This window comes from Acomys minous (genome assembly GCF_964271855.1).
Source record: "Acomys minous genome assembly, chromosome: 13".
Lineage (NCBI taxonomy): Eukaryota > Metazoa > Chordata > Mammalia > Rodentia > Muridae > Acomys > Acomys minous.
Window position 1 is genome coordinate 17,390,977 of NC_140495.1, and position 12,572 is coordinate 17,403,548.

General features: G+C 45.5%; 1 protein-coding gene and 1 long non-coding RNA gene across 3 annotated transcripts in view; one reads left to right on the top strand and one right to left on the bottom strand.

The window, feature by feature from the left end:
* The window catches only part of COL6A6 (collagen type VI alpha 6 chain), a 136,783-nt gene that overhangs the window by 57,050 nt on the left and 67,161 nt on the right, over positions 1-12,572 (top strand). For both annotated transcript variants that reach the window (XM_084751672.1, XM_084751671.1), the window contains exons 9-15: positions 1,994-2,337; positions 2,423-2,501; positions 6,479-6,633; positions 8,187-8,279; positions 9,610-9,663; positions 11,227-11,298; positions 11,387-11,413. In XM_084751672.1, coding sequence (XP_084607798.1) covers positions 1,994-2,337; positions 2,423-2,501; positions 6,479-6,633; positions 8,187-8,279; positions 9,610-9,663; positions 11,227-11,298; positions 11,387-11,413 — 824 coding nt within the window. The remainder of the gene's footprint in view (positions 1-1,993; positions 2,338-2,422; positions 2,502-6,478; positions 6,634-8,186; positions 8,280-9,609; positions 9,664-11,226; positions 11,299-11,386; positions 11,414-12,572) is intronic.
* On the bottom strand, positions 7,227-9,599 carry LOC311580283. The gene is made up of 3 exons (XR_014773414.1): positions 9,410-9,599; positions 8,305-8,533; positions 7,227-7,281 (listed from the first exon to the last, which is right to left on the bottom strand). It is a non-coding gene; the product is annotated as an uncharacterized lncRNA (long non-coding RNA).

Here is a 12,572-nt window from a genome sequence, read left to right on the forward strand (position 1 = left end):
TGCTCTCATCACATTACTATGGAGTTGTTTGCCAGTTTTAATTAAACATGAGGGACTCAGACTGTGGCTTTGACATTCTAGATGAAATGTTTTAAATGCTCAATTTCTGAGGGAACAAGTCCGAGTCAGTCAGTGTCATTATGACATCTCTGTTGGCGTCTGCCTTTCCAAAGTGTGTTTTCCTTGAGGGCAATTGCATCACTTTGTCACTGACTGGTTTTCTGTTGATGGGTTAAAGTATTTTTAATCTAAGGAGGAGATGTGGACACAAATGGTTTTTGGAAAAGGTGGAGTCTGATTTCTGAGGCTTCCTGTCTCTGCCTCCATCTCACTTTCTGAGTAGCCAGGAAGAGAGTCAAATATAGCAAAGTAGAAGGTGGCCCTTCTACACTTTTTGATGTTAAATCTCTTCCTGAAACTGATTATCAAGTAAGGCTTTCATTTTTTTTTTCCACACTCAGTCCTTGGCTTAAAAACTTTTGTTGCAAGCACCGAATTTGGTTGTTATTGTTGCTTCAGGGACTTAGAAATACCCAACTGATCAGTGTGTCTGTGAGGTGACATGAAGAGGTATCTCTGTACACACATACAGACACACAGACAGATACACAGACACACAGACAGACATACGCAGACATGCACAGACATAGACACAGACATACACACAGACACAGACATATACAGATTACACAGACAACACAGATACAGACATACACATAGAGACAATTGACACAGCCATGCACACACACACACACACAGACACACACACCTGCACATAGACACAAGTACACACTTATTCAGAGACATGTACAAACACACATGTAGACATGCACACACAGAGACACACATATAGACATGTAGACACACAGACAGACACACAAACACTTGCAGACATACACACACATAGACACACACAGACATGTGTACACATACACAGACATGCACCAGAGACACAGAGAGGCACAGACATACACATAGACACGACACACACACACACACAGACATATACATACACATGCAGACACACACATACACATGCGGACAGAAACTCACAGACACATACACGCACAGACACACACAATCTGAAAATTGCTGATTTATGCAAAGCATTTCTTTTTATTTTGCCAAGCAAGCCACATGTGTTGAGAAGGCAGGCCTCAAGGTTGGAGTGAGTTTAGCATCTTAGACATTCTTGAAAGATGAGCATTTGTGCCATAAGATTTTTATCCTTCTTAAATTACTTGCCTTTAGGGAGCTCAGTTTAAAATACCAAGCCCATGCAAACGTCTTCAATGCCGAGACTTGCCTGGAGTTTGTAAGGTAACAGCAAAGACCTTTAAATGCAACACTTTTCTACTCTTAAGTTTCTAGAACCCCAAATGGAAGCGTCTTGGCTCCCCAACTGGCTGAGCTCTTGAAGGTAGACACCCTTGACATGAACAAGTTGGATAATTGGATTGCCAGTGTCTTTGCCTCAAGATCTAAACGATTTTTTTTTAACATTGACTTCCTCTTTGGGCGGATGTTAAAGAAAACCAAAATTGACCCAATGCGTCTCAAAAGAAAAATGATCAAAACTTTTTCTGTGACTTTTTGGTTCTAAATGACTTTCTCTTTTCAAACATTTTTTTTAACTTTTCTTTCACTCCCATTACAACTTAATATCTGTCAGTGACCTCAGGTGTTAAGTGGTGCTATATGACTGTGTTTTAGAATACCACGTCCTCAGGGTGCCTTCAGAATACTTTAGGACAGAACGTATTTATAATGGCTAGAGTAGAATCATTTCGCACTTTAGAATTTTATGCCAGATTAAAAAAAAAAATACATTTATACTTCTACAGGTTGTAGAAGACTTGACTCTGGGGCTCTTTGCTGACCCCTGTATAGCTCGAATGAAAAGACTTCTTGGTCCCTGAAATCAGATGTGCATCAGAACCACATGGGTGCAGTGTTCAATCTAACAAGATATGCTTTTCCCCTTGAATCCTAGATTGTTTCGTGGACGTCGTAGTTGGATTTGACCTCTCAAGTCAGCAGAGAGGGCAGTCTTTGCTCGAAGGTCAGCCCTGGATGGAAACCTACCTCCAAGGCATCTTACGGGCCATCAGCTCCCTCAACGGCGTAAGCTGTGAGGTGGGCACAGAAACTCAAGTGAGCATAGCTTTTCAAGTGGCAAATGCTGTGGAGAGATACCCTTCCAAGTTTGAGATATACAGTGACAACATACTGAGCAGCCTGCAGGGCGTGACAGTGAACGGCCCATCTCGCCTCAATGCCAACCTGCTGAGTTCTCTGTGGGACACGTTTCAGAATAAGTCCGCTGCCCGAGGGAAGGTAATAATATGGCTTTAGTGTGTCTGTTGGTCTGTGGTTTCCAGTGAACTTTTTGCTAATTTTTTCCTCTAAAACCTACCCCTAGGTGGTCCTTCTATTTTCAGATGGATTGGATGAAGACATTGAAAAACTTGAACAGAAATCTGATGAACTCAGAAAGGAAGGTACTGAAGGTCGGGGATGGGAAGGGATGGGGTTGACTGTTTGGGTCTTTTATTTAAGTAGAGTTTTACTTTGCAGCCCAGCCTAGCTTGGAACTTCTTATGTAACCCAAGTCAGTTCCAAACTCAGGGTCAACCTCACCTCAGCCTCTTGGGTATTAGGGGCACAGGCATGAACCACTGTGCCTGGCTGCTTGTCAGTTTCGTTGTCTCAGAGCTCAACTCTGGCTCTTTTATGTCCAGGTGCCTTACTGGCCCTGACTTTGGCACCCTTTCTCTTCCGTGTGGGCCCAGTAGAGCAAATGGCCTCGCAGACCATTCTGGTCTCTCGCTGCCTCTCATGGTCCCTGTGTCTAAATCAGCACACTGACTAAGGCCCACACTTTACCTCTTCTTACTGTATTTGTTCTTCAAAGCCTTCCCTGGAGGATGCGCCTTTCCATATCTCCCCATGCTGTTTAATGTTGCTACATCTGCCATATGAAAATGAACAGGAAGCATCTCGACCAAGGAACACAAGCATTTGGATGACTTCCTCCTAACGCTAACCACTTCCAGACTTGCAAGTGTCTTTGGCCAAGTTTCCTCATGTGTTGGGGTTCTGTAATTGGTTCCTGCCTTCAGAACAAGCCCTGAGGCTGATGCTGCCTCAAAGCTCTGCAGCCAGGCATTTGGCTTTGAGAGCCATTAGCCAATCTGGCTTATTGTTGAGTCCTTTGAAAATATGGGTCAGTAGAGGCAAAAGGCAACCACGTGTTCTGACTTGACAGGAAGCAGGACCAGCCTCCTGTAAGTGGGCGCTGCCACCGCTGTTCTCCTACTCCCTTGCTGGCAGCAGCACTGACCTGCCAATCACTCGGAGCTCTGAAGAACAGCCATTGGCCTGTAGGAGCCCCGTCAACTGGAAAGTCACTCCCCACTTTGTCACCGGGCAGTACAAAGAATCAGATCTTGGCCTCGAGTGACACCAGGGCTTTGGCTTATGCGCCAGGACTCTCTGAGGCCAAGTCAAGTTCAGGTCCTGTCCTGTCCTCCTTCCTTCACACCGCCCTCCCCACCCCTAGCCCCACCCCCTTTCTTCTGAGGACTTTCGACACGTTGTTTGTGTCCAGCCCTTACCTCAGGGTCTGCTTCCGGGAGCCTGATCCAGTACACACGCCTCCCAGCTTTCCTGATGTCAGTCAGCCAGAATCTGTGTTTTCTGCTGAGTTCACTTCCTTAACCTTAAACACACTGCAGAGGGCTCCTGGTTTACAGCCATATAGGAAAGGCTTTTATTTTACCCATTCTTGACTACAGCTTGCCTTTTCTTTATTCTATCATCGCATCTTGGTCTTTGTGAGCTCCAGAGAGATTTTAATTAAGATGCAGGACAAGACTCTGGGGCACCTGGGTTGAGAAGACAGCTTTGCTGTCATCCTTGCGATTTTTAACTCTTTCAGCCCTCCTAGGGTGTGAGTGTGCGTAAGGGGAATCTATCTCTTGCCCATGGTGTTAAAGTGGCTTCTAGGAAGCACTTAGGAGCGTCTAGGGTTCCAAGGCCCTTCTGTCTCCATCTCCCAGAGAAAACATAGGAAATCTACATAAACTTCAGAAGCTAGACAATATATATATAAAGAAATTTAAAATACTTGAGAAAGGGACAATGGAATGGTGGCAGTGTCCTTCATGAAGTATCACATAGCTCTCAACATTGACAAGAAGAACCCCTGTCCTTGGATACTTTAAAAAAAAAAAATATATATATATATATATATATATATATTACACATATATATCTCCAATCGATGATCTATTGACCTGGGAGGCTGCTTTAGTTCAAGGTCACACATTGGCACAATGACTTGGCAGTCACCATGCAACAAAATGGGAGGAGAAAAGGCTTAGTGACAGAGGCCGTGGCTCTATAATTTATGCATGCAGATTGAGGTTTGAGTTTGTTCGTTAAAGAGTTAAAGTGTCCTAAAATTTCCTCAGTGGTTCTTCATTCTCACAACTTTTGAAGCGGTTTTCTTCCTCGATTCATTTCTCGCAGCTGAAGACACTGCACCGAAGAAGGCTGTGCTGTGACTCATTTACTGACGGAGTGAAGGGGGCATAACTGAATGCTCCAATTCTGAGAAACAGACTCACAAATGACGGTTTCCACGCATATTTTCTGCGTGTCCCTCTCCCATGGATCTTGTAGTGCTCACATTTTACATTTCCTGACGCTTATAAGGAAAAGCAGATGTGAAACCATTCTCTTTTATAAATAGGATCCACAAGCGAGCCTTCCCTCATCACTGATACCCAGCTGAGCTCCGCAGCCTTCTGTCCCTGCCCACCCCACAGGCTTTCTCCTCGCTCCTCATGCTTGCTGTGGAAGGGAGACCGGTTTTCCTGGTTTGTCTGGGACAGGCCAGGAGTTCTACAGGACTAACACCAGAAGAGTCCCAGGCAAACCAGAACGAGCTGGCCGCCCGATTTAAGCCTTTCTTCCCTTTAGTTAAGCACGACTTCCCTGTGCCGTGAAACCTCACTCGCTTCATTCTCTTCATGCAAACCACATCGGATGGCCTTATCTAGGAAGGCACCCTGACTCAGGCAAGCCCTTTACTATCTCCTATCTCCTCAGGTATTTTGGTTTTCAAATCCCATCCAGATGGAGCCATGCACCTCCGCAGGAGAATGAGAAAGTGTGGAGCTGTGCTTTTGTTTCCATGGTCATGTCTTCTGTACATGGTTGTTAAAGCTCCCTTGCATCTAAGGCTTTAGAATTAGGCTCTGGGTGAAAACCTGAGAAGCCCAGTGGGTCAAGAGTTCACTTCTCTAAGCCTGATGTCTTTCTTGTCTGTAAAATAAATGCGGTTAGAGTCCTATCTGCACGCCTAGAGGGTGTGAGTAAGACCATGCCATGCATGTAAGTCCTTTGACTGTCCTCCAGGCACACGGCGGCTATAGATGAAAGCTAACATAACTGTTAATGCGGGATGACTGTCCGGGTTACTTAATTCTTAGTTTTCAAAACCAGCCACTGGCAACCCTACACTCAGCCCAAAAGTTTTATTGGGAATATTCTGATCTATAAAATTCCAAGGCTTATGAGGCTCTGCTCTCGGTGACCGACATTTGTTTCCACTTAAAGTTACAGCTGGAGTGTCAGTTCTTAAGGAGGTCGTTGAAAACACCTATGTCTCACGCATCCGTGCGTGTACCGGCTTTAGTTTATATGCCCCACATGTGCCACACGTGTGCAGGAGCCTCCAGAGACCAGAAGAGGAACTGGGGCTACAGGTGGTTTCAAGGCACTATGCATGTGCTGGGAACAAAAACCAGGTTTTCCGGAGTTACAGCAGGTGCCCTTAACTGCGGGATCACCTTTCCTGCCCTTAAATGTGCAGTTCTGGTTTTGTTTATATGTTTGTTTGTTAAACAATCCTAAGGCTTGAGCCTGGGCATCGCACATGCTAGGCAACTACTCTACCTGGAAGTTTTAGTTAAATACACATTCTGGTTCCGAAGATATGGTCTAAGACCTAAGATTCTATATTGCCTTTTTTGAATGGATCATTTTCCAAATCAATTCTGCATTTTATTGACAGATACTAGCCAATGTGGGTATATAGCTCAGGGGGAAAAATCTCTATTTCTGGGAAGCTCGTAGGTGGATTCTGACGCTGCGGCTTTAAGAATCTTCCGCAATGGGTAAACCATGTACAGCGTTCGCTTTCTTGATGTGTGAATTCCTCTGTGCTTTGGCAAGCACAGTGTGGACGTTTGGTTAACCCACTGGCTCGCTTCAGTCAATAATGCTCTGAAGTCCCGCTGCTTCGTCCCAGCTTAATTCACTTAGTATCCTGCTCTTATTTACCAGCATTGCATCATGGGTTAGAGGCCACAGGCAATAGAAAGCAGCTGTTGGCTCAGGGTGGTGACTTAAGTGTGCAGAGTGATTTAAGAGACCCAAGCCCACTTCACCTACAGAATGCGTTTAACAGGCCTGAATGCCCTCATAACCATCGCTGTGGACGGAGCTGCCGATCCTAACGACCTGGCTGACCTTCTCTACATTGAATTTGGAAAAGGATTTGAGTACAGAACACAGTTCACAATTGGCATGAGGAACCTTGGGAGTCAGCTGTCAAAGCAACTAGTAAGTTACTCAGAAAAGGCCAGAGGGGTTAAGCAAGTCACCCCACCCCCACCCCCAACTGGGCTGTAGCCTGAGCCCCAATAGTTTAAGCCTTCCATTATCTTGTCCACGGGTTTCATACTGATGAGCATGGGTCTGAACTAACGAGACGGACCTTACTGAATTTCGTGAACAGTCTAAGAACGTGTTTGAAGCATTATATAGTAGAACGGGTCAAAGCATGCTTAACAGATACGCCTGGAACATAAGAGGTAGCAAGAGGCAGAACAAAGAGGAAAATAAGAAAATATTTAAACAGCACGGACTGTGCTGGCCAGACCACAGCCCATGAGTCTAGGGCACCAAGATGAGCCCGTGTTGTGAACAGGCCTGGGCTGTTCCCGGGACCAGCAGCTTCTCAGGTTTCAGGTTCTGTGCAGCTCTGAGCATCACAGCTATGGCTCTCTCATGTTCAAGGTGTACTTTGCCGGCCGCACAGGCTGTAAGCGACAGCCCTCTACAGGTGGAGCTCAGTCAGAGAAATAACCGCCTGACTGAGGGGTGGGGGGGAGAGCTGGAGGCACTCCTTATGAAGGAGTGAGGGATTTTCTTGGGTTGTGTCCACACTGCCAGATCTCCATGCTCTGCTCTGGCTTTATGATCTCACACCTAGAAACAAGGCATCATTACCATGTTATTTCAGAAATATACCAAGACTCAAAGTCGTGTATGAACATTCTCAAGGCTGTGGCATGTTACTGATTTTAATGATTTTAGTGAGTGATTTGGATTTAATTTGTTGATAATTTTTAGACTCTTAGTGTATCATAATACTTTCCAATGAAGGGCTGTTTTATTTTGTTGTTTTTTTTTAACTCATAAAAATGAAAAATAGAATTTATTGCAAACTCAATTTTCCTAAAAAATGAATCTGTTGGGTCAATTGCATAAACAAATAAACAAACAAATCTATGGTAGCTATTCCAGAGATGTCAAAGTAAGTCCAGAGTAAAATTCACTCACGTTTTAAATACATAAAAATTTTGTTTGGCTATCATATAAAGAGAATGTTCTCGTGCTCACACCCTTTAGAGCAAATGCTTCTAAAATGTTGGCATGCAGCTGACATTTCCGAAGTTACATCAAACCTCCCCTGGATGCGTTTCCAGGGGACTCTGCTCCAAGCAGTGTCTCAGAGTGCTCTGTCTGACTCTGCTAACAAGCTGAGATTTTACAAATGGAGCCAGGAGAAAATAGCACGCCTTCATTGAGCTGAACAAAGCTTTCAGGGCAGTATATTCTCAGTGACCAACAATGGGCAAAGCCAGGGAAGGGTGTGTTGACAAAGCGTATCGATAGTTTATCATGCAGTGAAATGATGCCGTCTGCAGAAGTCAAATGCTTTTGAGTTGATCAGGAATCCTCACGGGATAAACACGTCAGGACTCCAAGGTGGGACTAGCCATTTTAGCAATAGGAAGGCTCCTGCCACCATGGACCCTCAGCGGTGCTCATGTGTCGGGGTTTGGGAATCAACGCCACCAAATATAATTATCCTCATGTCTTCCCCCAAGATCAACGTTGCAGAAAGGACCTGCTGTTGTTTGCTCTGCAAGTGCACAGGATGGGACGGCGCCATGGGGGACCCGGGCTCAGCAGGAAAGAAGGTGACTTTATCTCACGCTTACTTACGTCATTTGAGCTGTAGCCTGCCTTCCGCATATAAGCTGGGGTAGAAGCAGAGAGGTTTTGCCTGCTAGCCTGAGCTTCTGGAGGAGGCTGACCATTTGTCACACTTCTCTTCCCCTGTTGGATTAGATAGCTGCCATTTTCCTTGGTCTTCTACATTAGCATTATTTGGCAGTTCTTCAAGGGGTTTCAAGGAGACACGGTCGTCAGAATCCTCGACGAGCCCGGTGCTCTACAGCAATGGTAGTGCAGAAAACTCAGTCATCTTCACGCTGAGTGACGGAAGTTTCCTCCATATCGAGAAATCAGTTCAGTTTCCCTTTTTAGTCTTGGCGGTGACATTAAAATCAAGTCAATATTGTGTACTGGCTGCTGAAAATCAAACCCAGGTCACTCTACTGCAGCAGAGAACGTGACAGTGTTGACATCCGTATATATATACATAAAAGAAAGCCAGATAGCTTTGTTTGTTTTCTTCTGGTTTTTCATAACTAACAGCACTGGTTTTTTACTAGTGTTTTTACTAAACAGGGATATTTATGTATCTTGGCATAAAAATACTACTTCAGACATAGGACGTATCCAAACGTGTGTAAACACACTGTGGGACACATTTAACGGTCTCAGTACTGCTACTGTCCATATGGGTTGGATATCTGTGGCATGGCTCCCCCATCACCAGAACGATTTCACTGAAAAATTGGATTAATTATTTCTGGAATGCCTGGAATTCACGGAAGGAGACTGGTAGAATTTTAAAATATATCAAAAAGCCAGAATAGAAAGAAATGTGTGTGGTCTGGTTTTCTATGTATAGCAGTAAGTCCTTTAAAAAAAAAAAAGGGAAAAGGTTATTTTTGTGAAAAAAATAACTGTAGCCCATGAAAAACACATATATTTTTATAGAGAGGAATGCCAGCTCTGTTGGTATTCCTGGAGACAGTGAGACAGTGTGCTGGCACAGGTACACATGTGTGCGCACTCATGCATACAGGTACCAGCTGCCACCACCACATCCAGACATGCACATATTCATATGCATGCGTGTATTCACACAAGACATTCAGGCATACACACCCACAGCTTCCCCCCACATGTGTACACACACCTTTGACTATCTGGATACTTGTATGAAAATCCCCTTTCTTTTTGTTTGTATCAACGCCGTTAACTTGATGTGGACAGTCAGGAGCATTTTCGACCTCTTCCATTGCACATGAAGTCTATCCTCAGAGTGGTTCTGCCCTGACAGCTCTCATTTCCCGGTCTGTGGGCTGCTCATGTTTCCTCCTCTTTCTTTTTTTGCAGGGACCCCCAGGATTTAAAGGCAGTGAAGGCTACCTAGGAGAAGAGGGCACTGCTGTAAGTCAAGACCTTTTGCAGCTCACTTATTCCCACAAGCAGAAGGGAAACAGAGACCAGACTCTAAGGATTCCGATGGCATCTCGGGTCTTTCCTAAGCCTCCTTGTGCTTGGGTGACACTCTTCTTAGTGGTCACTACTGGACAATCTTGCTCTGGTCCACCCACCTCCACCACACAATGACCCAGGTGTGGGTGGTAGCGTCTCTGCTGTGGAGTCACGTCCCTGCCATCTGCCCACGTCATGTTGTAAAAGTTAAACCAACGTACCACATCATTCATCAGGAACTCTTCCCTCCTCCCTCCCTCCCTCCTCCCTCCCTTCCTCCTCCCTCCCTCCTCCCTCCCTCCCTCCTCCCTCCCTCCACCCTCCCTTCCCCTTCCTCCCTCCCTCCCTCCTTCCCTCCCTCCCTCCCTCCCCCCTTCCTCCCTCCTCCCTCCCCCCTTCCTCCCTCCTCCCTCCCCCCTTCCTCCCTCCCTCCTCCCTCTCCTTTCCTCCCTTCCTCCCTCCCTTCCTCCCTTCCTCCCTCCTCCATCCTCCATATTTTCTCCCTTCTCTTTCCTCCTTCCATGTATCCAGTCATGCATTCATTTGACAACACATATTTAATCTTTTTACTGTTTCACTTCATTATTTACAAAAGGCATTGATATACGTATCCTATATATACATACTTATATCTCTCTATATATATCTACACACACACACACACACACACACACATATACACACACATGATAGCAGTGTGAACACCCCAGAAATGAGAAAAAAATATATACAAAAGAAACACGTACGACTCCTACCTTAGGAACCTTCCACACTAGTGAGAAGACAAGCAAGGCTTGAAGACCACCAAGGTGGGAGTTGGGCCTGGGAGGAAAAGGCTACAAAGCAAGGGGTAACACTTGGGCAGGCACGTGAAGGATGACAAGGAGTTAGTTTCTCTGGGCAAAGCGTGTGGGAAATCTTACTCTACTGAAAAGGGAACCACGTGCTCAAGGACGTCAATGGAATCAAAGGATTATGAGCTGGCAAAATGGCACCTGGTCGGCACGGCTGGAACTTCAGACACTGCAGAAGTCCCCTGGAGGAGACTGGCTTATGTCTCGCTAGTGAACAGCAAATGATGCTGAGCATAGGGGCGAGAATGAAGGGAATGGTCTGGAAGCATGCTCAGGCAGGTCTGCCGTTCAGACCGAAGTCATGGGTCAAAGTCTTAAAGTCATAGTGACCGGGCAAAGAGTCCTGAGTCTCAGCTTAGGGCAGGATGAACACACACGGTCAGGAAGTTAAAAGGGAACAATATGGTGGCCACCTGGGGAAACGGATGCTCCATGCACGAGGTATGCAGGTGGCGTCCAAAGCGAAGGGTTGTCTTCTATGTAGTTCTAACTTCCGCTCTTTGTTTTGATAGGCTTGAGTCCCGGAATGTAAGTCATGAGTAGCCAGAGGTTTTCTTAAAAACAAAACAATAAACTTGTCGAGTATCCAGGACAGATCCCGGATCATGAGAGCACACATTCATCTGGATTTGTGGGTTTTTTGCTTTCCACTTTTCCACAGGGAGAAAGAGGAGCCCCTGGACCAATGGGGGAGCAAGGTACTAAGGGATGCCTAGGCACCAAAGGGCCTAAGGTAAGGATTTTGTAAGACCCTGGGATATCATCTTGGCAGTCCATTGCATTTCCCACACTCATCTGATCTCCTTTCTGGTTTTTTTCAGGGTAGCAGAGGACTCGGTGGAGAAGAGGTATGGTGCCGGGCCTGTGTATTTTATTTACCCTTTCGTTAGCCAGAAAAAAAAATGTTACTTTGAAATCATTCGTTATCACTGGGTGCTACAAGTAAAGCCACTGTTGGCCTCCTCACTCGCCCCCTTTTTTTTGGTACCAATTATTTCATTTAGTTCTTTTCCTATTATAATTACAGTATTTCTCTCTTCCCTTTCCTTCCTCCAAACCCTCTCATATAACCCTCCTTTTTCTCTTTCAAATCGATGGCCTCTGTTTAATTAATTGTTATTGCATTCCTATGTGTGCGTGTATATAAACGAAGCCTGCTCAGTCTGTATAATGTTGCTTCTATATATATTTTCAGGGCTGACCATTTGATGTTGGCTAACCGCTTGACGTGCTCTTCTCCAGGGAAGACGATTTCTCCTGCACAGCATTCCCTAGCTGACTGTAGTCCCTTGTGTAGGATTGTGGGCTTTTCCCATCCACCTTGACATTTCTACTGTTGCTGTCCTTGTTTAGCCCGTGTGTGGGCAGTCACATTGGGGAGAGTTTATGAGAGTAGCTTCTGACATTACTAGGAGACACAATCTCATAGCCAACTCCCCAACCTTCTGGCTCTCGCGGTCTTTCTTTTCCTTCTCCCACAGTACTCCCTGGGCCTTAAATGCAGTCCTGTTTTGTGAATGTATCCATCTGCTGTGCTCCAAAACTCTGCCTTTTGAATGTGGCTTTTTTCTGTAGTGGTCTCTGTCTGCTGCCAAGAGAAGTTTCAGTGATAGGAGGGAGGTGTGAGAACCACTCTTGTCTGTGGTATAAGGACAGATGCGTGGAGTGTTATTAGGGGTGCGTTTAGTAGAAATGGTTGTAGGTTTTCCTCCAAGTTCCATGACTTCTCTAGCACCGGCTAGGCTTCAAGTACCATGTTTTCACTCGGATTGAGTGGATCTTAAGACCAATTAGAAAGCTGTTGGTTACCACCAAGGTACACATGTCACTACTGCACCCTTAGGGTTATCGGGCCATTGCTGGTCATGGTGGTTCATAGGTGTTGTAGCCAGAAAGGACAAATGGTCACCTCCCTTCTTTGGATGCTGCATGGTCCCTTCTGGTACCATGGAAGCTAGTCCTTAGGGAGGAGACATTCAAGTCAGTTCTACCTCTGGGTCCCTGGGC